Below are 25931 nucleotides of genomic sequence, written 5' to 3' on the forward strand. Positions count from 1 at the left end.
TTAACTTCAACATCATCGTCATCAAATTCAAATTTTTTTATTCAAAATAGGATGTGAAATCACTTATTGAAAGTGAAAAAAAACTATCACCCATTCCAAAATGAATGCCTCAGGCCTGAGAAGAATGGGCGCAACAAACTCAGCGGGCTTTTTTTTTATAAAAAATATGTTTTACAATCAAAGTAACATTGTACAATTAAACTTATTATTTAATAGCCGGAGGGCGGTCGCTCCATTCCCAATCTGTGGTATTATTAAGAAAGTCATTTATGTTATAGTAACCTTTACCACACAAACGTTTTTTAACAATTCTTTTGAATAACGTAACACTTTTGTTTTGAACATTTTCTGGGATCTTGTTGTAAAAGCATATACATCGCCCCACAAAAGACTTACTAACTCGACTTAGCCGACTGACATCAGCCGGAAGACGTCCACTGCTGGACAAAGGCCTTTAAACTTCAACATACTTCGACTATAAGTCTTAGAGGCTTTGCTGATTTATTTTGATAGTATAATAATTATAATACCACTATCATTGATTGTTCATTTTGCAAGGCTTGGTTGGAACCGGTTTTTTAATTTAAGGGTTATAACTGTATTTATTACTTCATTCGGAAACGTTAAAGTATTGCTATATTATTCTTTGTAAATAGTTGAAGGTAGAAAGAACAAAACCAAATATAAAGTTCTCAATGTAGTTGCGTTGCACTTTAACCGGTTCGGTTGCAAGCTTTGGTCAGTTTTAATGTAAAACCTTCTCGGGTACTTCCCATATTGTGTTAACATTGGTATGCAATAAGTAAAAAGTTGCTATTTTGATAAAACATACACATAAATTTTATTTATAATTTTATTTTACACAAATAAAAATTGAAAACAAAATTTTATGAACGATGCGGGACTCGAACCCAAGACCTCTTGCCTTCCGTGCAAGTGCTCTCCCAACTGTGCTAACCGTTCGAGTATAACACGTATCGTCATAAAATCTTGTATGCTTTGTTCAAATCTCAGGTTATGGCTTCATGAACTTCATGAATGAGAGAGTGAACAATCGCACGGAACGCGAGAGGTCGTGGGTTCGAGTCCCGCATCGGTCACAAAATTTTGCTTTCAATTTTTATTTGTGTATTAATCCCAGAAGTGATCAATTTGAAAACATAACAAATAATTTTATTGTATACAGAAATCTGTAATATTCCCGATTGTTTTACCTAATGATATCGGATACATTTATACGAAAATTAAACGTATTGGAATATCAGCTTACGCGTAAATGAGACACACGTATCCAATTACGGTGAGAACATCCGAAGGCCACTCTTACTTGAACTTTGTATAAGTTTCTCTTTAAGCGGATTAGTGCTCACCTAGAATATTGTTGATTTTTTCGAGGGACCTAGTATCGTTGGTTAAATTATTTCAGTACGGAACAACTTATTCAAGATGTTCTGGATACGTTGTACGTTACGGTGTCATGTTGGTGCGCCAAATTTAACGTGAAAGAATATCCACCATGGACAGGCCTCGCTCGGTTCGCCCAACAATGGTAGCTATTGAACAATTGGTTTAAAAAGTTGACAAAATTGTTTTGGTAATCGTGGTGCCACAGTGCTTTTTATAGCCGAAGTGGTAGGTACCAAGCCGAAATCTTTGCTACTTCACCTGAACATTGTATTTCAAACGAATGCTTACGGATGAAAAACGATACCGCCATTTTGGGTTCCATGCATGCTTACCGATGCACAAAAAAAATGAGACTCAATATTTTTTGAGCTTTTGGGAACTGTTACATTACTATCTAGATTATTTCTGTGGATGTTGCGTGAAGTGACGCGTCATTATGATCCTGACATGGAAGGGACCATCATCTCCAAATTTTTATTGAACGCCCTACATATGTGTATGAATCTTTTTTTTAATGAAAATAAGGGACGAAACGAGCGGGACGTTCAGCTGTTAAGTTTCATTTGCCTAGTATTTTCACTAGCTACGGCGCCCTTCAGACCGAAACACAATATTCTTACACATTACTACTTCACGGCAGGAATAGGCGCCGTTGTGGTACCCATAATCTAGCCGGCATCCTGAGCAAAGGAGCCTCCCACTGGTAAATCTGTCTAGAAAATGTTGGTCATTTACATTACTATCATATCCTTAAACTTGGAGGAGAAAGTGGAAGCAAGGCAGTAGCAGAGATCTACGGCGTATTGTTATTACAACAGCAATGTAATCTCGGTACAGTTATAGGGAAGTGTGAAATGCGAATGAGTCATGCTGTTGTGGTTAATATCAGTCGTTATCTATGGTCTAGCCTTGAATCGTGACGCGGAAACTAGTTGGCGAGTGAAAGCATTGTGCGATTGATGCAATGAGTCTGCCGGGAACTGTGTCGAGGACGCTCTGTTCTAATGAATGAATTAAACGTGAATCGAAATGTCTTCTAGATTATTTGTTAGCAATGAATCGTGCGCGATACTATTGCGGGGCTAGCATCAGGACTTATGTCCGAGTGTGGCGTAATAGTTGTTGGGAACTATTTTAGTATTTCAACTCCACATTCCTTAGAAACTTCAGAACGAACTTCTTTAGAATTCTTTTTCATGTCATTTCTAATATTATAGTAGATACTACTACCGCTTCGGAAACAAATGGCGCTCTGAGAGAGAAGAGGCGGTGCAAGAAACTCTCCGAGCATTCTTTTTTTGCACTCTTTTCAATCAAATTATACAATATTGTACAGTCATTTCTATCGCTATAAAATAATCACAATCTAGTCCCAGGCTGTCCGATCATTTAGATATTCAGCTGTGGAGTAATAGGATTTACGACAGAGCCATTTTTTTACGCGGCTTGCTGTAGAACGAAAAGCCAGATAATGTCACGAACAGTGAAAGTGTTAGTCCGTCCGTCATCTATATAATCGTTAAGCGCATATTTACATATTTCAACCATTGTGTAGTTAATGTGCATCTAAAGCAGTGGAAAAATAGTGTAAATGTTCGTGTCAAAATTGTTGGTAATAAAGTAAGATTATATATAAAATTCTCGTGTCACAGTGTTAGTTACCTTACTCCTCCAAAACGATTTACTGATTTTTACCACATTTTATATGCATATTCAGTAGGTCTGAGAATCGGCTACTATCTATTTTTCATACCCCTTAGTGATAAGGGCTGTTCACCCTTAACATTTTTTTTTTAATTTTTGGACAATTTTTTTTATTTCATTATCATTGAGCATTGAAGAATACATACAACTTCAAATTATTCTTAGGTCATGTATCATGCATCATATCCATATTAATTTTTTTTTGTTTATTGGCCAATACAGAACAAATACATAACATTTTTGTGAAATAAGTACAACGAAAACCTCATGTGTTTATCTGGGTACCTAGAGCCATTCAATATATTTTTAATTTTCAATTATTTTTTTTCTTCAAAATATGTTCTTTTTTCAGGAAGTATCTTATATAGAGAGTTTTGATTTTCGTGGTATTTATGTACCTACATTTCTAGCAGCTCTTTGGGCAGTTCGTTAATGTAATTGGCATTGTATTACGTAATTGGCAGTTCCCTTCCCATATTAATTATGAATTTTTGGTAAGAAGTATTTGTGTTCTAATCACATTCGGATTTAATGGAAAAGCGTTAGGAACCTCGTTCGTGAACGGAATCCCACGAACGCACTTTTTTATATTTATTGGAACGAAGTTCCTTACGGCAGGCTTGGAGGGGATAGGGATTTTGGTTAGGATAGGGGTTAGGGAACTGAAAAAAATGTGAAAGTAAAACCGTAAGAAAAAATCCGTGGAAATCGTTCCTACCTGGTGTCCCACGACACCACATCATTTTTTTTAAAACTATTTTGTAGAAATCGAAAGAAAAAGAAAGAAAAATCAAATAATCTTTATTACCTCTATTTCACAGCGCATTATCACGTTGAAAATAATCTAGAAAAAAGTTCAGTAATAGTTCAGTTCATAAATACTTATATCAGAGATATTGGCATTTGTTAAAAAGGTCGATAAGTCGACTGTAAATACAGTGATATAACAAATATGATCATTCTACAAGCTTAGAAGTAACTGATATAAATATTATGTAAAAAACCGTGGCAGCAATTTGGTATTACTTACTAAAAATATTAACCTGTTAATTGCTATACAGCACTAAGTTGATTCATCTGAAAAAAGGACTGCTGCTTACCATATATCAGTATGACATCTTTACTATGCTGGTATTTGTAAACATCCTCGATAAATACACCAAGTTTAGTAAGCAATTTTCACGTGAGGCAAAAAGCCAAATGTCGGCAGCTGCTGAACGCGAACGGCTTCGCATATTACTAACTTTTTACGAGTTGTGAACTTGCCGGAATTTTCACCTTTGTTATCTACAAAGGAATATTTTCGCGAACTATCGTTGGTATTAAAATAATCTATTGTTTTGTTCGTAATGTTCGTCTGATATTTTATAACTTGACGAAACTAGATAAAATGATAACTGTTTATTAAGAGCAATAAAGGGAGCAGAAGCGAACATTGAATAAAAATATTAAAAAAAAACTAAAAACACTGCTTGAAATTTAAAATTATTATCAATTCCTGTCTTATATAGATAGATAGATGAAAAAAATATATAAATCAACCAAAATCTTATTTTGCACATTGAAAAATGGAATAATTTTATCAAATTAATGTATTGTCATCGGTTCTAGATAAATTTACGAAGTTTGAACGTAATCTGGCCGTTTAAAGTGGGTCGAAAGTGCCTAAATGTGTCGGTTACAAACAAATATACATACAGGTGAAGTTAATTGAAAGCATTTAAAATACTGCTTTTGTTTTTTAAAAAACAAACTATACGATTGAGAGAATAAAGAGTTTGAAGTAAGGAGTCCTTCCGAGCATGTTATTTAATAAAAACAAAAGATATACCTTTCGCACGCTAGCAGTAGTAAATCGGAGAATTGTAGGCCAAACAAATAATGTGACACTAGACGAATTCCCATAGGGTTCATTTGGTACGTGACTTTTATATGAAGCGCTATGCCCAGTCGTAGATGTGTGTAGAATTCGCTATACTGCGCCTTGTTCTGTACGAGTTATTGTGTTCTTGATTCATTGTCATGTCTGTGTTTTGAAGGCATAAAATAAAATGATTTGCTGTAATGTTGACATTTTATGCTTTTGAATACTCAACTTTTGAATAAACGAATGAATAATCAACTTTTTTGTTTATAGCAGCTTACAGCCGTTTTCAATAACAGAAAATCTCTAGTTGCGGATATATGTTATCACCGTTTAATGACAAGAACTTATCTATCCATAGTTATGTCCATATGTTATTGAAATGTAAGTAAGCGTAAAAGGATAGATTTGTCTACCTCTATTAAGTTACTAAGGATAAGTATAAGGATAAGATAAGTAACTAAGGATAGATAGGTTATTGAAAACGGCCGTAAATGCATAATATAATAGCATACCGTGCAACTCCCAAAATAGAAGATAAATTAGAACCAATTAAAACGAGACGCTCTCAGTAACGTTGAACTATATTGTATGAAAGGCATTCAATTATAGTACGAATAATTATACTTATATAAAGAGAATTAAAAAAGGAAATACTGGCTGTTGAAGCTGGAATATTTATTAGATTTAAAAACAATTTCTTAGAAAATCGTGTTTTTTTTAGAAATGGAAGTCTTATGTTTTCGTTGGAGCGTGTTTTGGACTCTTTATATGCAAAAGTGCTGCGTAACGAAATTCGTGAGAAACGGCAAGTTATATGTTCCATCAAAATTATGCCCATGTTCAATTTGAATTGCTTGAGAATCCTCCGTATTCACACGACCTAGCCCCAAGTTACTTCTATCTATTTCCACGTTCGAAGGATTATTTGAAAGCACAGAGATTGGAAGGTCATGAAGCTCTGGTCGCTGCATTACAGGAAGGAAATTTTAGGTGTTTAGGATGGAGTTTTTTTAATTTATTAAAAATTAAAACATTCAGTTTACAAATACAGATTTAATAAAACAATACCGGCAACATATTATGTATTCTCACTTTTATTGAACGCCCCACGTATTTTAGTTGGATGTTCTATTAATAGCGGACAGAAACAAACGCATCGCTCGTGGTTCGGCCGCGGTGCACTTATTCGCAAGTAGTTGTGCATAATGGAGGCACGGTCAAGGACGATCGTGCCTCTAACGAGCACGTGTGCTCTATTGTTTCATCTCACGCCCTCGTGTGTGCGTATTAACGGCTGTTTGTGCTTGTGTGGGTGTGTGATGATACTCTCAGGTTACATAGTTCTGCGAATGATGAGGGTGCTTTGTTACGATTGTGCTTTATGTGGCAGTAACTCAAGTATCTGCTATTTATTATCACAATACGGTTCAATTTTATCTATCTTAAAAAAGTGTGTACACGTGATTCCTCTGCCAGAGATTGTAGCGGCGGTTTTCACTTAACACCACGGTGAATCGTACGCTCTTGTATCCTCTTCTTCCATAGAAAATACTATGCGTTATACATTCGTATAATCTCGTATCATGAATACGTGTCTCTGTTTTCTTTTAAGTAATGTTTTTTTATATTTTTTTATTAGCAAAAGTGACAGAGACCAGCCAGACGTTTACCTGAATGTAAGTGATACGCTCTGCGGCGTTACTATGCGGTGCCGCTCAGGATTCTTGAAAAAGTAATTGTGAGCGTGCTTTAAACTGAAACACGTTTATTGTTTGTACATAACTGCTTAACACCGCTGGTGCTTGCTGTTGGTACCCATTTAGCCGACATCTTGTCCATAGAAGCCTCACACTAGTGATGCGCTTAGGATCAATATTTTCGTGGAATATAGTTTGAGTAGGTATTCTCTATGTTATTGAAAATGGATTTGATCTAATTGATAACACTTTTTGTAGCATTAGGTCTAGCCTAATGCAACTGTAGATCCAGACATTAGCACTAACATAAAACATTCTTAAGCAGTATAATAGATAGCAGATTGTAGGAGTGGATGAACACAGATTGATTGCACAATGACTCTATAGAGCGAATGTTGTATGCAGTGATTGAAAAAATAGACCTAGGCGTCCAGTCCATTTCGGATTGGGGATGAACTAAAATGTGGACAGGTCTATAGTATTTTCTTTGATTCATGCGAGTGTTACACATTTAAATAAACCACTTTCTAAAGGATTAAAGCGCGTGTAAGTTATTGGAACTGCGTAAGGATGACACACAAAATAGTGAAGTTTCACATTTTTGGGTGAACTAAAATAATAATAAAAATGTTACTTTTACCCAAACTAATTTAAAAACACAGGTCAATAGTACTAACTTAATAATAGAACTTATATAAAGGGTTGATGCTAATGTAAGTAGTATGTCAGGACCGTAGCAAACGGAGGTCCTGTATGTGGAAGACAGGCTTTATTAGTAGCTTCAACTTAATTTTTTTATGTCAATCATTCCCAGAGCAAGGTCCTTATTTGACTGTAGGACCCCCGACGATCCTATAGGGGAGAACACCTCCTATATATAACCTACTTAAACAAATAATTTTTACTGGCAAACTGTCAGTTAACTTCTGTTAAGGGTGGTTCTTGACGATGTGACGTGAATGTCATTAGCAGTGGGAGACAGCTGGCGGGGAGAAGGAAACAAATAGCCTCTATAAAACTCCCATACGCAATCTCAATTATTAGTTAATATTTCATCACCAAAAGTATAGTTCGTATTAGATCATTCAGTGGGTACTAAGAGAAACTTTGAAGATCTACTTATCTGAATCGTCAGCTTCTCCAGTACCGTCAAGGTTATACGCCTGATAGGTCACGATGCAATTGTAATATCACGGCATGCGTTTTTCAAACTAATTTCTAGACCTGAGTATCAAACTGCAATTATTGGTATCCTACTAGAGTACACTTATTTTAAAGATCGGCAACAGTAGTGTAATTCCTCGTTTCAAGAGCATTTTCACATCAGGTGACCCGAATGATCTTTTAACTTCCTTTTCTATATAAAAATGAGGAATGTTTAGATCTAGCCGGATTTTTATTGTTATTCGAACTTAAAAGATATCAAAATACAATTGCACGTTTCGGTCTTTGGGACCTTCAGCAGGTGTGCATCACAAACGGCTTATTATGATACGGGGCGCACGCAAACAAAACAACGAGGTTTTGCTTCTTCAATATTATTTAAAATTAACCTATTTGCACCTGAATCATTACATATTCCATTTCAATTACCCGTCTATAAAACTGTACCAGAGTACCTATATGTATGCTTATCCCGGACCTATTCTAGATATTCAGACTTAAAATAAAAATGTGTGAATGTACGCAAGAAGTTATGCTTCTTTGGTCTAACAAAGTAAAAATCTTGCAACGATGGCTTTGACAATTATTAAATAACGACTACGGGTGCAGGTACGGGCCTGAACCCTTTGCCTATCCTAATAATGGACGAAGAATCCAAAAAAAAAAAAAAAAATAGGAATGTCGCAAACGTGAGAAAATTTTAGGAACCAACTTTTCACCCTGTTACTTTTGTGTTACAGTACATCTTAAAATTTGATTCTGATCATTTTTTCACAACGCGCCTAAAGAGGTATAACTTTTAAAACCTGATCGGCAACATTAAATATGAAATGCGCCAATGGTTGCCGTTGTAACCAACATACAGTGTGATGTTCTTGTCCAGGGATACGAGCGCGGTGGCTCTCCTCAGCCACCCAGCCCCGGCTCGCTGTCGCCCAACCAGGACGCTCAGCATCCGCCGCACTTGGCCGCGGCCGCGCAGCCACCGCCTCATCAGGTAACTCCTACTTTCGGATAGGATCCTAATCTTAATATATACCTATATTTACTTTGTGCGTCTGCTGTAACGGAACTCCTCCTAAACGGCTGGACGGGTTTTGATGATTTTTTGTGTGTTACAGTGAATTTGAGATTGGTGTGAAAATAATGTGGAGTATATATATATATATATATAATGAAAATGGTCTTTGTTTGAGGCTCAATCACGCCTAAACCACTGATCGTATCGACAAGACACTACCACCATTCGATACGAAATTTATCCTAGATGGTTTATGGCTCTTTTTATTTTTTCGAATTTCAACGTTCCTTCCCTTAATAATTCGCCCAGCGAAGCGAGCGGAAACGGCTGTTTTTTTTGTTATTATAGATTATAATTTCCTAGGATTTAATTTTATTCCGCGAAATTCCGGCCAATATAACTGTTTCGGAGGGTATAAAAATAAATTTTCGCTTTTTTTTTCAAAGCCAAATTTCTTTATTTGCATCAAACATAGCTAAGGATGTTACAAACATAGAAGTAGGCACATATTTCGTCTTAACTGGTAGTGGTTTTTTAATTAAGTGTTTGGCCTTAGTGAAATGCTTTGAATATTTATTTTATTTTCTATATTATACTTTATAGAAAATAATTTATTTAGACTTTACAAATAAATACTAATTTCTAAACAAGATGATCAATTAAGAAATTTTATTGTGACATTCCCACCATAACATTTAAAAACTTCAGATGGTAAAATAAAAATGGAACGATTTTTAGAAATAAATTTTGGCCTAAATGTTGAACAAAAGAATCGCAATGATTCTGATGCCTTATTTAAATCAGCAGTAACGAGACTAGTCATCTACCCTTAATACGTAAATAATGAAAATACAATTTTTTTCTGATGTTCAAAATAGTAGGCTATGGCTTTAGAATTGTTGCATAGGCTGCACTAAAATTTTCGGGAATGGAATATTTCCACTGTTCCTGTCATATTAAATTCTTTTTAATTGAAAACTCCTTGGTTTTAAAAATCGAATACCATTTATTTATTTAAAAAAAGATTCTCGGTCTTGTCACAAGGTCTTGCCAAACTTGTTTTGTCGTTGAGAAAATGGAATTGACTCGAGAAAATTCTAGAGCGATGATTTATTATTTTTATTTTCGAAGTGGTTTAACACAAAAACAGTGTGTTGACCGGATGATTTCTGCATTTGGTGATGAAGCCCCATCCATAACCACAATTTATCGCTGGTTTGCTGAATTTCAACGTGGACGTGTCAAGCTCAGTGATGATCCCCGTTAAGGTCGTCCAAAAACTACAGTCACCAAAGAAAACGTTGATGCTATTCTTGTGGGACAAAGAACGGTTAATGCAGAATGGTATGCTAGCATTTGTATGCCACAGGTCGTTTCTGAACTCCGTAAAGAGAACTGCAACCGCCGCATCATCCTCCATCACGACAATGCGAGTTCTTACACCGCGCACAAAATAAAAGAAAACATGATTTCTATACTTTCCCTAAAATAAAGAATAAATTGCTTGGTCAGAGATTTTCATCACCTGAAGAAGCTGTGGACGCCTACAAAACGGCCATTTTGGAGACCCCAACTTCCGAATGGAATAGTTGGTTCAATGATTGGTTCCATCGTATGGAAAAATGTGTCAAATTTCGTGGAGAATACTTCGAAATGCAATAAATACATTTTTAAATAGTAATATTGTGCCACTTCCTTGATTCCCGAAATTTTCAGTGCTACCCTCGTATATTGTTATACTTAGTAGGGACCAAAATATTTGTATAATATAATAATCGACAAGTTGTTTTAAGTCAGCTTCGCACATTCCTCAAAGCTTTCACTAATACTAGGTAATAAATGCCTATTTCATGAAAATGAAGTTGGTTATAATTATTTAACAATCTTTTTCCTTTTATGAAAGAGGAGGACAAACGAGCGGACGTTTCCTGATGGGTAACTGATGATAAGTGATCACCGCCATTGATATTCTCCTGCAACACCAGAGGAATCTCAAGAGCATTGTCAGCCTTTTAGGTACTGGTACCCATTTTTTTTTAATATAGCTCAATGAAGATAATAAAAAAACTGTGGAGTTTGCGTATGTTATAGAAAGTTCCTTGAAAACCGCACTGTCCAGTGATCCACATTCCTCCAGGAACGTCCACAGTCTGTACATAGGACAAAAGACTGAAAACCGTGTCAGGGATATGTAAGAAGAGAAATAGGAAATTTGCAGTTTTTTTTTAATTTTGTTTCTCTATCTGTTTTACGGGCAAATCTCTGAAACTGATGGACCGATTTAAATGAAATTGCATGGTGGTACCTTATATCCCCGGCCAACATCTTAGATAGCGGTCTTTTGATCCCGGAAAATTAGAGTTCCTGTGGGATAGTTAAAAAATCATAAAATTATGCACCTAATTTAGTAAAATTTGGCATGCCTGCCGGTCAAACAATGAGTATTATAAAATTTAATAAAAACAAACTTTTCAAAAACATAGTCCAGCATGGCATCTCTCATACTAAATCAACTTCCTATAAAATCGATGTCATATAGGTATTAGTTAATTACACGCCTGATGCCGCAAAGCATCTGAGGTTGTGCTTTACTCTTGGCACGTTAAGGACAGGCAATTTTTTTCTCTTCAACTGTCGAATATAACGAATTTCCATTTATAACTTAATATATGTAGATGTATTTCAAGAAAACTCTTCAAATAATCTATCTCATATTACGTAAAACCTTTTTATTTTTGTGTTAAAAAAAAATACTTTGAAAAATGTTACGTCTACTTAAATAGATTTTAATTAACGTTTTAAGTACGTAACCATTATAAATAAAACCATCACCATTGATTAATATTATAACTATATAGACTTATTATTTTTTCACTTTTACGATTTTTATTGCTAATAACTGGAGTAATTTTTATTCGCCCCATTTACATAGTACGGCCATTGCATATTCATACCCCAAATAATACTTCCTCGTTCGTTTATGAAGCCACAACACGTTATTTTATATGGAAATCTGTGGCGTTAACAAAATTGTAGTTCCCGTATACGGGATGGTCGAGTAATCCACGGAACGTTTTCGTTATGAACTTTACTGTTATGTTCTGCCGTTAAAACTCCTCCTAGCCTGAATGTGCGCAATTTTTTTAAATTACCCTCCCCTAACATATCTATATGAACGATATATTTCATAGGCGGTAACGTTTCTATATTAACTTTTATTTTTATTATTATACACATATCACAAAAGTCAACAACACGATAAAATTCTGTGATAGTTTCTGACAGTATCATTTAAATTCATAAAGAAACGAATGTGTATTTGGAAATGTCACACCACTACAAGATAGAAAGCTACTAAAATTCATCACTGTTGTGGGTCATGCGAAACCAGCTCGAGCGACTCCAGCTTCTTTCCGCATTGACTCAGATGAATGAAAATTCTCGTTATCAGCCAGGAAGGTCCAAAAATTTAAATCTTGCAGTGACCCGCTCCGTCCGATACTTCAACCTTCGGGACCATGCCTTTGATATGCTCTAGATGTGGATTTTGAAGAGTATGTGGGTGTTCACGTGTTCAGGGCACATAGTTCGACGGACAGATGGCCGGTGGGGCAGAAAAGTCCACGAATGGCGCCCACGCACCGGAAGACGCAGTGTTGGTACGCCCCCCAGAAGGTGGACCCACGATCTGGTCAAGAGAGCCGGAATACGTGGGATGAGGGCAGCGGCGATCGTTGAGGGAAGCCTTTGTCCAAAAGAGGACTTCTTCCGGCTGATGATGAATGATGAGTGTGTGTGTGTGTGTATTCATCAGAAATACAGGTTCTAATGAAATCCCATTAGGAGCGATTTTCGCAGGGATGAGATTAAAAACCTGATCTATTCTATGAACTGCTTATGCTGTCTGCTTACAAACAATAGAGGTGGTACTGTGAAGGTACTATTATCCTTTTGTAAACATACTTTTTACTTTTAATATTAAATGTCCGTCGAACACTGCAGTACATATTTTATAAAACAATATGTACCTACCTAAGTAAAATTATGGGTCATAATTTGCTTAATGCAATTTGTTTATCCAATTTTTCTTTCCTTAACTTCTATTAATTGAACGTCTAGTCAAGTGGTCACGTCTGCGTATTTGTACCAGTGGGAGGCTTTCTTGCACAGGATGCCGGTTAGATTGGTATCATGTCGCCGCGTTTTTTTGCCTTAAAGCAGTAATGTACATTGTGCAAACATTAATAACTTAGAAGCATTAGGTGTTTCGGTTTAATGGGCCTACTAGGTATGGAGAGCTAATCAAATTACGGGGCTAATGAGATTGAACGCCATGTTATGTCTCAAAGTTAGGAGCGCTATTGCGGTACTGCTCCGAATATTGGGTACCTACAATCAAGAATCCTAAGCGACACTGCATGTGATGATTGTGTCACTTTACATCACGTGATCGTTTCGCTTGTCAATTCCAAGTGATATACATAGTTATAGCTATGTTCGTTAGTTTATAATATAAGTAGGTACTTTCTAAAGTAAATCTTTCTTCAAATGTTTGATACGTAATATTACTCTCTGCTCATGGTATTTAACTTTTGCATTAAATTTGAATATTCAGTTGATTAAAGTCTATACTAGTTATATAATTAAGCGGTATTTTGTGAAGTCATTGCTCGTCTCTCGTTCATACAATACTTTGCGAAATTACCGATTAGTAATTATCAAATATAGTCATTATAATTAGAATTTTAAATGCTACCAAAAATTTTCATGGCGTGTTTTGAATTGAGTGGTAAGTCACGTATGATGATTTACGATTAGCGAGCCCGTTGACGTCAGTGTCGCTGCGGCGGCTATGTTAATTAGCGTTACCCGCACCGATCATCTTGAACCGTGCACGAGCCTTCTGATTTCAACTTGTTTGCTGTTTTGCGCACCGTACTTCGAAAAGATAATACTTTACAACCCGTCAGCTCGCTATCATTTCTTCGTATGCCTTGTATAACTGATAGATAGATATTTTATTTCGAGAACGCGTCGTTAGCGAAATAAACGCTGATGAAGTATATTTAACTGATTGTTAATTTGTTTGAGCAGTGCCAGCAAACGAGGCGCATCTCATCATCAGATTTTGGGTTGGTTTGTAGGTACTTACTAAAATATACTTTATTGTTATATGATTTCCTCGTTTTTAGGGTTCCGTCGCCAAATGGCAAAAACGGAACCCTTATGCATTCGTCATGTCTGTATGTCCGTCCGTATGTCACCGCCACTTTTTTCTGAAACTATAAGAACTATGCTGTTGAAACTTGGTAGCAGATGTATTCTGTGAACAGCTTTAAGATTTTCACATAAAAATTGAAAAAAAAAAAAAACAAAATTTTGGGGCCCCTCATACCTACTTAGAACTGAAACTCAAAAAATTTCTTTCATCAAACCCATACGCGTGGGGGTTCATCTATGAATTGGTCTTCAAAACTGATATTGAAGTTTTTAAAATTTTTTTTTCTAAACCGAGTAGGTAGTTTGCGCGAGAGACACTTCAAAAGTGGTAAAATGTTTGTCCCCCCTTGTAACTTTTACAATAAGAGAATGATAAAACTAAAAATATTTATGATCTGATGAGATCTAGTAGTAAGTTTTCAATACGTCATAAATTGTTACAACAAACTACAAGAATTTTTATATTATGTTACTTGCTGCTACGGAACTCTGGATGGGCGAGTCCCTTTTTCTCATTTATGTGGTACAAAATTGCAAGCTTTTGTTTACTCATTTTATTGACACCTATATAGGTCTAAATTATATTAGGTAATTCATGCACACTCAATCGATTCATTCATCGACTTATCCGTTCAGCTTTTTCAACTATTTCAATTTAACGATTCATGAGTGTTTACTTCAATGCCAATATTTATTTATCAAACAGGTTTTAGCTGGGCATTTTCGGGTTAATCGGCGATTATAAATAACACAAATTTATTGATAAACATAAATTTTTTCCACTATATTACGTCGTCATATTTATGTTTGCCTGGTTAGAATATTTTTTATTTTTATTTAATTTTGGCTTCTTAATACGCTGTTGGCTTCGTCGCAGTTTCAGTCTTTTTAGTCTTCATAGGCCCTTGATTGCCCAATTATTTAGTTTTATATGGCATTTTCAGGAGATTAAATTTACATATTTATGGATAAAAAGGCATGTGAAAATATCAAATGCACGACGATTATAAAACAGGTCAGCTCTATGCTCTACATTTGGCAGCTGACATAAAAATATGTTAAAATTGTAACAAGTATTAGATCAATAATGAAAAACGAAATACAACGTAATTATTGTAGGTTTTCAATTTCAATTGCATGCGCGTTTTATTTGAACTAATTGACACCAAAATGCGTTAATAGATGGGTATTTTGAGGTAGTGCAATTACATATTGCACTACCTCACACATGTACTTTTTTTTATGAAAATAAGGCACGAGACGCGCAGGACGTTCAGCTGATGTTTTTTGATAAACCCTGCCCATTATAATGCAGTGTCGCTCAGGATTCTTAAAAACCCCATGAATTCTGTGCGGCACTACAATTGCCCTCGTCACCTTGAGACATCAGATGTTAAGTCTTATTTGCCCACTAATTTCACTAGCTACGGCGCCCTACAAACCGAACACGGTAATGTTTACACATTATTGCTTCACGGCAGAAATAGGCGCTGTTGTGGTACCCACTGGTAAATAATGATTTAGCTTTTTGCTGTTTAATCGACATAGCAATGAGATACATATCGATAGGAGCTTTATTTATTATTTAAATTAATTTATTCTAGTGATTGTTGGTGTATTTATTATTAAAAGGACGTACCTACATAAAATGTCCGAAACCATTATCATAATTTTTAAATAACATAAAATCATTGCGTCTATTATCTCGTCTTGCAACAGCAAATTAAATTCGAACTCTTGAAAGCTTAAAACTAGCCCACCTTGCTAACTTTTACATTGTTACGTTGCTCAATTACAATAGCTACAAAAAAAGATGTTCCTGTAAATTTTAGAGATATCTAAAAGGATTCTTGTTATGTTCCTTGAAATTTTATGTAGATTATTATAAAAATAACTAAATAAATATGTTTTTTTATTCGTTTCCTTTAGAATTATAATTTCATCTAAATTTATAATTAATTCCCCTTAATTTCCAATATGCATCCATAATAAATCTACTATTATACTATTAGACCAGGGTCGATAATTTTTGAAAGCAAAAAAATGACAGTAGGATGAAACCCATTGGTAAAGGACGAGAATATAACAAAACTTAAGGAAAAAATAAATTACGGGCGATCTGAGGTCGGGAAGTGGAAAAGGGGACCCCCCCTTTTAGGGTAAAATGCAGCAGAAAATATGGATTACGATTAATCAAATCTATTTATAAATGTAAAAAGGATAATGATTCAGTGTTAAATTAACCTTTTTTTTCAATTTTATTGATTTTCTAATCCATATTTTTGCTGCTACTTAATAACAGGTGTGAATTCTTTATGAAATGTCTTTTGTTGGACTTAAATTTTCCGAACATTTACAATTGTAATTTATATATTTTTTACACCATCAGAAAGTAGATATTTGAACGCACAAAAAGCCCCCAAACTTTTTGAAAAAAGCTGATATTTTGACGTCAGAATTTTCGATTGAAAATTAGGGTTCTTTTTTTATATTAAGTTAAAATAAGGCGAAAAAATTAATATTTTTAATCAAATAAATTACATTGTATTTGGGACATAATTAGGTAAGTTTTCACCAAATTTCGTAGAAAAATTTTTTTTTGATAAAGATATAAATAAAAAACCAAAAGCTTGGATTTTTGAATTTTTCACCTAAATTATAGGTTATGTAAAAAAAGTGTAATAATGAAAGTTGTAGATCTCTTTATTACCTACAACTTTGCCAATTAACTTTTTGCCATAGGACTTGTAGTTTTTCCGGAAATCGAAATAAACCGTTTTTTACCCTAAAACACCCCCCCTTTTCCACTTCCCGACCTCAGATCGCCCGTAATTTATTTTCCCTTAATTTTTGCTATATTTTCGTCCTATTCCAATGGGTTTCATCCTACTATTATTTTGTTTCACTTTTTATCATTTTCAAAGGCTTCGTCGGCACCCCCTATATGGGTGGCACTAATCTGAAATAATTTTCACGCTTGGTTAAATAAAAGCAGTTCTGTCAGATACACAATATTAATTTTACGCCATCTTTTAACAAAATCGTATTATGCGATACACGCATCTATACATATTATATAGGTGCTGTGTATTTAAAACAAACCCGAGGAGCACAAAAAAATTAAAACGTCGCGAATATCCTGATTCGTGACTCAGATGGAGAAAAAGAGAGAACTAGAGGAACGCCTGCTGTCAATTTAATACAAAATAACTCGCTACTTCCAGGTGAAAATAACACTTCGCAACAAACGCTGGTTTTCTATTCAGAAATGTTTCTTTATCCGTGAAATTCCTTTGCTCTCCGAAGTAATTAAAAATTACTACGTCTGGTTTAGCATTCCAACTGAACTACCATTATCTAATTTTCCTCCGCGATAGCAATTTTCTAACATACGCCGAACGAACGACCAAAATCTACAAATGCTTGTTCAAATTCATCGCCAAGTAATATAAATCTAAGTTGGTTTGATGTTAGACAGAACTCGCAGCGACGCGCGGTTAATACCTCCACGACGATGTCAGTGGAGAATTTTGAGAGTCAAGGGCCATTCCAGCATCGTGATCGCTCGAGAGTCGTACGTACGGTCGAAATGAAACGTCGTATCTTATTTTATGATTAGCGGCTCGAAAGCGCTTTGTAATTTTGTTAGTTCCGCCTTTCTGGTGCTGGGGGCGAGAACGGCGAGCGGAGATCGATGCGAGCTAGGCGCGCGTGTGCGAGCAGGAGAGCGCGATGCCGCGTGCTGTGTCTCGCTCACTCGAACCGCCTACCCGGCAGCCATGTTGCGCTCGGCCCGCGCTCGCCCGACCGCCATTGTAGCGTTCGTACAGCTAGTGATGTTCAGTGTTCACGGCCCTCGCTCGATATTATTGTAAACGTTTTTATAGTCCCCAAACGTATACCAACCAACGACTGGTATTAAAAGTCTATTATCTGCAGCAATTGAATGTCTAGAAACGTCGAATGTCGGCTTCAAAGGAAATAAATTATTTAGGTTTGACTTTTGAATGGTAGATAAATAAAATACATTTGCCTAGCGGACCATGCTTAAAATAAGTATCGATAAAATTATTTGTCGATAGCGTAGGCATGTGGACATATAGCTTCGGCTTCGGAATTAAAATGTCAGACGTGCAGCAATGCTGGCGTGCTGGGGGGTTCGCGAGGGGGCGTCCGGGGCCCGGGAGGAGGAGACGCTCGGTGTTATTAATAACCATAAGCCAGCAGACGCACGAACGTCCAGAGGGGCCAGGCCACGCCACGCGGTAATGAGGAATCACTAATTATATTTTACTGGACTCTAGCACTTAAACAAAGTTAATTACAGCGGTATTTTATCACAAATGCCCTAATAAATCTGTTTATTTTAATTTGTCGATGTTTTATCACGCATCGATAATTTGCATGTTTAATAATGATGTTGCACAATATTATTAAAAAGTTTGGCCTTTAAAGTATATCAGACTCGATAAATTCGTGTTTGCAGTTCGTTGCAGAGAGTACGTAGCACTACCCAGAGGACGGGGACTGACATGATATCGTGTTCACTCTGTCGTGATATAGTCCGTTTAAATATTCCCCCACAGTGGGAGCACCTCGCGGCGCCGAATGTATGCGACAGCTATTTCTCTATCGCTGTTTGCCTTGTCCTTTCCCCAATTGTTATTTTATTTTTATAAAGAAATGTTATATTTTTGCTGACATAAAAAACCATCCTGTCCTAATAGATTTCAGAAATTAGAGCTGTAAAGTTTCCTGACAGTCCGTTTTATGATACTGGCTTTAAAATTCAAAGCTATTTGATTAATCGTTCGCAGCTTTTATGTGTTTTAAATGGCTTATTGAATTGCTATGTTTATATCATTCTGCGAATTAACGACAAAATAGACGAATCTGAATAATTTTGAATTCGCCGTATTATAATAAGCTTTCTTTAAATACGTCAGTCGCGTTACTATATAATAGCTCTTTCATTAAACATCTCTTCTGCTATTAATCCTGTGATTATGTTGGAATCTTATAGGACTTAGGAATAAACTGAAAGAGTTTAGATACTTTTTCTGCTGGAATATTTTTACACCTATAAAGAGGTATGTTTACCGTGAGAAATCAAATACATCTTCAATTATCTGGCAGGCGTTTTATTTCAATGATAAATGATATCTTTGAAACCTTAATATCGGTTGGGAACCATAAATGTGTGTATAACAGTCAGTTATCATCATTCGAGTAGGTACAGAAAGCTCAATTCGTAACAAAATACAAAATTCTTAAACTTTCGCATATTTTGGCCCGGCAAGCAAAAATTTTGCTTCCCTCAGTCCCTCGCCGTACTTGGGGACCGAATAGTGGCGGGATTTAAGTGCAACTTTATAGGTTAATGTTGTTCCAAGCAACAAACTTGGCTCGGTTAAACTTTTACTTTTTCATTTTGGCGTATGTTCGGCTTCGTGTTACGTCTTTGCGCTTTGATAGTATTAAGTTTTATGGCACAATGCTTTAGGCACTTAAATATTTATTAACAAGATAAATTATATATAAGTATTTACAATTAGTGTTGAGATACATTTTGTTTGATATTGTGATTAAAATTATGTTATTTGCTCGGAGCTTAGTTTTTCCATTCCGGCAGCATTGACTGCAGCGCACATTCCGGGATGGGAATGTAGGATTGTAACGTGGGGGGAGAGAGGGTGTCGTCGGGAATTGTTGTGCCGGATAAATTATAACGCTCTCTCCCTTTGCGAGATAATACATTTAAATTTGTAACTCGCAAGCATCCGTTCGTTTTTGATCTGTCATTTTATTTCACGTTTATGAATGGGTACCTCTATTATTTATTGTTTTAACTTTGCGCTTGTTTTGTTCAACGTATGAAGTTTTTCTGTGCTTGGGTTTTATGTCTATTCGGGTTGATCATTTTGAGTTTCAGGCTTTTAAAACCATGTCGATGAAAGTTTTTGGAACTGCACCCATCATTGTTAGGAATCAATTCATAAGTCAGACAGAATAAAAAGAGATGTTTTACTGCTAGCCAGCAATATATTTCCCTAACAAGTTGACTCCACAGCGATTTACTTCGTGAGGTAAACGGTAATGGACACTGCTGATTTAGTAACGATTTATGTCGGACATAATGACCTCTATTCGCAAAACAGACGACAGAAAGCAGTTGTTTGTACCGACATTATATGGCCTTATCACTAACAAGTGATCTATTGACAACTCTAGTCAGATCAGGTGTTCAAAATGATAGGCTCTAAAAACAATATTGTTCGTTTGATTTTAAAGAATTCCTTTTCTCCATTGCAAGAGGTATCTGCATTCTGAATAACAAATAAACGAACGCTTGTGTAGGTAGACACAAGTCACATTTGACACAGTTTAGTAAAGTTAATCTATTTATGGCACAAATCTAAATATACTTTTCACTCGCAAGGTGAATTTATTTTTAGCCTTCGCCTTGACTAATGTTAATGTCTTGCGATAAGTCGTATCTTATTTAATGTGTCGGCGACGTGTTCTTGAGATGACGACTATTGATACTACCTACTTATTTGACATCTTGCGCGTGTATATTTTGTGATTTTAATTTGATATTGTAAAACATTGCAGTTTCTTCCTTTTTATGGTACGATCTTACTAGGATTGGTTTGCTCTATAAATCTACAAGAAGCTTCTATTAGATATACACTAAAGTCATTAATCTAAATGTTTATGTGTATAAGTAGGTATGTATGATATAAATGAGTGGCATCGAGTTTCTTGCCACTTCTTCATTTATATAAAAGTAAAACACATATTTTTCTTTGACACTCACAACTATCGTATTTTTAAGGTTTGTGCAGTCTTCTAATTGTAAGTACCTAGGTTTTATGCGTAATATATTAATACATGTATTAGGAATATAATTTGTGTATGCTACTTCGTAGGATTATGTTAAATGGAATGAGTAAACACTGAAACGTAAACATGTTTCATTTATTCCGCATGTCCGATTCCATACAGCGTGTCACACACAACAAAGGAGCCAATCATACAGATTCAAAGTACGTTTTTCATTCGCGATCCGCACGGTATTAGCCGCAATGCTGTCTGTCTACGGAGTTATACACGATTGTAATTACGCGGTCACGTGACGAGTATCGCGAATCTATCAGCTCGTGTTTATCATTGTTCATTTGAAAACCATAGGTAGGTATAGTTATATTTAGAATTTGAAATATTTATTTTGAAAGTGAAACTTTTATTACATCGTCTCAAACTTTTTCGTCTGTGTGTTGCATGTCGCGTGAGGGTCGGGCGGCGCCTATAGTTCACAGCTGCTGACCGTGTAGTGTATAGACTATTACTGATTTAATGTAAATATTGTTATAAGTTAAATATCTATAATGTGAAAAAAAGTTTCGCTTTTACCGTGGTTTCATAAAACCACACAATCCTTTTTTTGTCTATATTCTCTTTATTCATTAAACCATGCAACCAATGTGAATTGATCTTGATATGGACAAATAATTTTATCCAGATATTTTGAAGAAAGCACGGGATAGATTTTCGGAGGTTGTGTGCAGCTCAATTGTCCTGGAGCTCGATCGTCATTTCGATGTGTATTTTAAATTCGGTTATAAATTTAAGCTTTTTCTATAAATTTAATTAGTATAATAATTAATCCCAGAAGTAAGGGATATCACATGAAAAATAACATATTGTTTAGATTTGAAAGAGCGACATCTCAAGACAATTTACGAATATGCAATTATTGGGTAGGTTGTCAACTGCAAAGCTGATTTTGTAGATGCAGCTATAACCTGAGAGTTGAACACACATACCAATATTTACGATCTTTTCTCAGTTGGTAAGAGTTGGTAAGGTTCGGGTCCCGCATCGTTCATAAATTTTGGTTACAAGTTGTATAATAATTAATCCAAGAAGTATGGGATATAACTTTAAAAATAACAAAGCTCTTTCTTTTGGTTAATTCCTAATTTAAAAGGTTGGTTTTGAAAAACTTTGTAAAAGGCCGTAACTTGCGAAAGGTCTACTATTCAGGGGAACATGAGGATATAAGTTTTAATAACGCAGAATAAAAAATAATTTCGCTCTAAATCTCGATAATGAGTTACTTTATCTTACCCTCACATTCATACGACCAAGTAGTAGTAGGTAAGCAATACTTTTCCAACTCAGTTTCAGATGAAATGCACGTTTCGCGTCGTGCACGTGCAGAAGCGAGCTCAATGAGTGGAATTAAACGATATCGCTTTGTGAGATGTCGGTGCGCTGCTCTCGAGATTGTAAACTTTTTAAATTCCCCGAGATTGAACTTTGAAGCTCGCGCTCGGGTCAGCGTCGCCTCGTTCGTAGCTGCGAGTAGAAGCGGCCAGTCCTCTCTTTACTTTGGTTTCTTAAGACACTTCTTATTATACTTAAAAGTTGCAATCAGCAATCACACTTCGTATTATATAGGTATTTTGCCTTAGGTGGCTTGTTGAGCCTATGTCTTTCTGGTCATATCGAGATTGCTTTGCTAACCATATTTACTTTAAAAACGCATCTTGCTTGGTTGTTCTTTAATGGCTTTGAGATTATTCCACTCTGATCAGTATCTTGTTTTAAAAAGGATAATACATACATGCATACTGTAGGTGGACGACCTTCGTATTCATGTTTACTCAAACATCGATTCCTGGGAAAATTCTTAAACTTAAACTACAATTAAAACTTGAGAATGTAGGGCCGTATTCCATTAGGCGTGTCAATATGTAATCTGTGTACCAAGTGTATTTTGTCTCTTGTATGGACAGTTATGAAGACTGACAATCACACATACGACACGAATACGGACCAATTCTGTTAAATAGGTGGTTCGTGCCCTGTTTGACCTAATCAAATGAACATACTTCCCGGAAAATATAGGCATAACAATAAGTAAGTACCTTTGTGTACTTAAGCTGAAATTCCACTGGTACTATGCGGCGGTGATCAATTGACCCGAATCAAATCATGTGATCCGTATGCCCTTGTTTTCCTTTTCCAAAAAAGGGAGGAAAAATTACATGGAGAATTTGGTAAGGGTTTTTTTTAATATTAAGAGGTAGTTATCGATGTAAATTGGATTATATCTATTATTTTGTTCGGAATGTAAACGTTACTGGAGTTACTGAAGGTTATAAAACACCTTTATTAACAGGTTAACTCCGTTAAAACGACATGAACGTACCAACCAAAAGATAGACCCGTACGCTCGTTTCGTGAGGAGTTAAACAAAGTGGTTGATATCCAGAATTGAAACTGTGTTCTGAAATGTTCAAGAATGGAATAATGATTTCTAAGCACTCAACCAACTAGCTCTTTATAATCTTTTGACAACAACAAGTTATAGTAATCTATCTACTGCTCATATTTTATGCCGGAATTGTACAATACACATGAAAACATACAATGTAAAAAAACAACCCACTTTAAAAAGGTTTAAAAATACCTATAAACGCACCTTATGTACTGCTAATTATTATCTAACGACCAGAGACTGTCTCTACTCTATCTTTAGATTTATATTGATCTGACCTCGTACATTCGCAATTGTTATAAGTTATCTGAAATTGTCCTATAACAGGTAAAAAAAGCCTACATAAACTACATTTAATGAAGATGCCGTGATATTTAATCCAAGTGCTCTTTATAGGGATATGCACCGCAGCCAAGGCCGCCCCAGCCATCCACACCGAATGCGCATGAGCAGGACTCGGTAAGTTTTTAAAATAATTTTCTCTTAAAAAAAATTATACCTTAATTTAAGCGGACCTCATCAATAACATGTATCGTAGGCATTTTTTTAGAGAAAACTGACGAGATCAACAAGTTTTACCTGATGGTTATATTACGCCCCGCCTTTAACGCATTGTTTCTCAGGATTCGTGAAAAACCCTATATCAAAGCTCAGTAATTCCACTAGCTACAGTGCTTTTAAACTAAAACAAAAAAATGTAATGCTTGTGCACTACCCCTATCTAACCAGAATGGTGTGCAAAGAAGCCTAATCACTTAGGTTAATCTTGACTCTACTACGACTCTACATCATGTGCCAAGCCACTTTTTTAATATCGGAATGACGTTGTCTCCCATGAGTGGCAGTGCCTTTGATGATGAAATGTACTCCTTCAGTCCTTACTTAAATATTCGCTTTATAAACTTGTGCAGTAGCTACTTTCAGCCTTTCTCTACATCACCGGCATTCCCTCCAACCATCGCAAAATTTATATTTCTACTAGCTGATGCCCGCCACTTCGTCCGAGTAGATTTCTATGGCAAACTAAACCTAATATTGGTATAGGTAGTTATAATAAATAGCTCATAGACGTGAATTTCAGTTTTTGACAAATGCTGCAGGAACCATGGATTTTTCCGTGATAAAATGTAGCCTATGTCCTTTCCCTAGCCCTAGTCTATCGCTGTACCAAACCAAAATCAAAATCGGTTCAGTTGCTCTGAACTGAAGAAGAGTAACTAACAAACTTACATTTATATTATTAGTAGGGATAACTGAGCCAACATCTTGTAACTTCACATAGCTCTATAATTACACTCAATCTATCTCTCAAACTAACTTCACACATGCAAATATTATCGTTTAGTAAGTAACGTAGTTGGTAGTAAGTTATGAGATTATTCATACAAGTCGTCGCAACAGTTCCGTCAGTGTGAATTGTAGGTGCAACATCTGGAATCTGGATGCATCCTTTGTGCGCCGAACGTGACCTTAATGCGGGCGAGTGTCGTTATAATTGTCAACCGGTGCATTCATTAGGGCGCCGCGTGAGCACAGTGCACTGTGTCTAAACGCTCGTTCGCCGGGCCACTTCATGAAGCCAGTTGACAGCCGCGCTAAGCCCTGCTTAATTGTGTGACGTACTCGACGATATACGAACACTGCTCCGCCGTTAATTTTATTTATAGAGCGCTTAGCGGCGGCGAATTTCATCAAGTTTTTTTTATTTGGAGGTATTTTTTTTAGCTGCGTTCTATACTGTTTTGTGTAAAGTTTTGAATGGGAATAACCTAGTTAATTGTCTTTGTAATTACAAGCTTTAATTTGTTTTAAGCGTTGGGCCTTGACAATTTATGTCGAACGAACGTATCACTGAGGGTATGTGATTACCGCCGCCCAGGAGCGTTGCCACCCTTTTGGATTTATTTAATTCCTAATCGTTGGTAACTTTTCTATTCGTGCCATATTTTGTATCTTATATCCCGCCGCAACTTTGGCCGGGTTGAGTTTAAGTGATAAACGACGGTTGAAGACCATCTAAGTCACCTGGAATGTATTAAAATGATGATCAAAATCAATGTAGCCGTGTAGCAGAAAATAAATTACACACACACGGGAACTTATTTGATTGAAAGATAAAACTTGTACCTACCTACATTCCCCCTACGGTTGTCTGAAAGCCCGTTGTCTTATTAAGGTATTCAGTACACACGAAGCATAATATGTCAAATTAACGCCAGTGAAAAGATTTTTAAAACACACAAATTAATTATATATTCCTATCAATAATATTAAAGCTTATTTATGTAAGGATATATAGTATCGAATCACATCCTTAGTCTACAACGAATTATGTGTGTCTTTCCTAATTAGAGTAATTGATAATGTTATTTATTAGCCAAGTCTAATTATATAGATTGGTAATGAGCTTCGCCACTAAGGGCGAGGTATTTCATTAAGCAGAGATCAAAGCGCGCAATGTATCGCTGATGTCTCCCGGGTACACAGCCTGCAGCGGTCGGAGCGCTTTTTTCTTTGCTGCCTGGATTACTCTTGATAGAATGTCGATGACAATCTCGACTT

At 35.9% G+C, this 25931-nt stretch overlaps 1 protein-coding gene across 7 annotated transcripts in view; it reads left to right on the forward strand.

Moving 5' to 3' along the window:
- Nucleotides 1-25931, forward strand: part of LOC126970401 (trithorax group protein osa) — a 144574-nt gene that overhangs the window by 34877 nt on the left and 83766 nt on the right. For 6 of the 7 annotated variants that reach the window (XM_050816223.1, XM_050816228.1, XM_050816227.1 and 3 more), the window contains exons 3-4: nt 8723-8836; nt 23766-23828. In XM_050816223.1, the coding sequence (XP_050672180.1) occupies nt 8723-8836; nt 23766-23828 (177 nt within the window). The remainder of the gene's footprint in view (nt 1-8722; nt 8837-23765; nt 23829-25931) is intronic. The other variant, XM_050816229.1, reaches the window with a different exon arrangement.

Source organism: Leptidea sinapis, chromosome 21 (assembly GCF_905404315.1).
Source record: "Leptidea sinapis chromosome 21, ilLepSina1.1, whole genome shotgun sequence".
Taxonomy (NCBI): Eukaryota; Metazoa; Arthropoda; class Insecta; order Lepidoptera; family Pieridae; genus Leptidea; species Leptidea sinapis.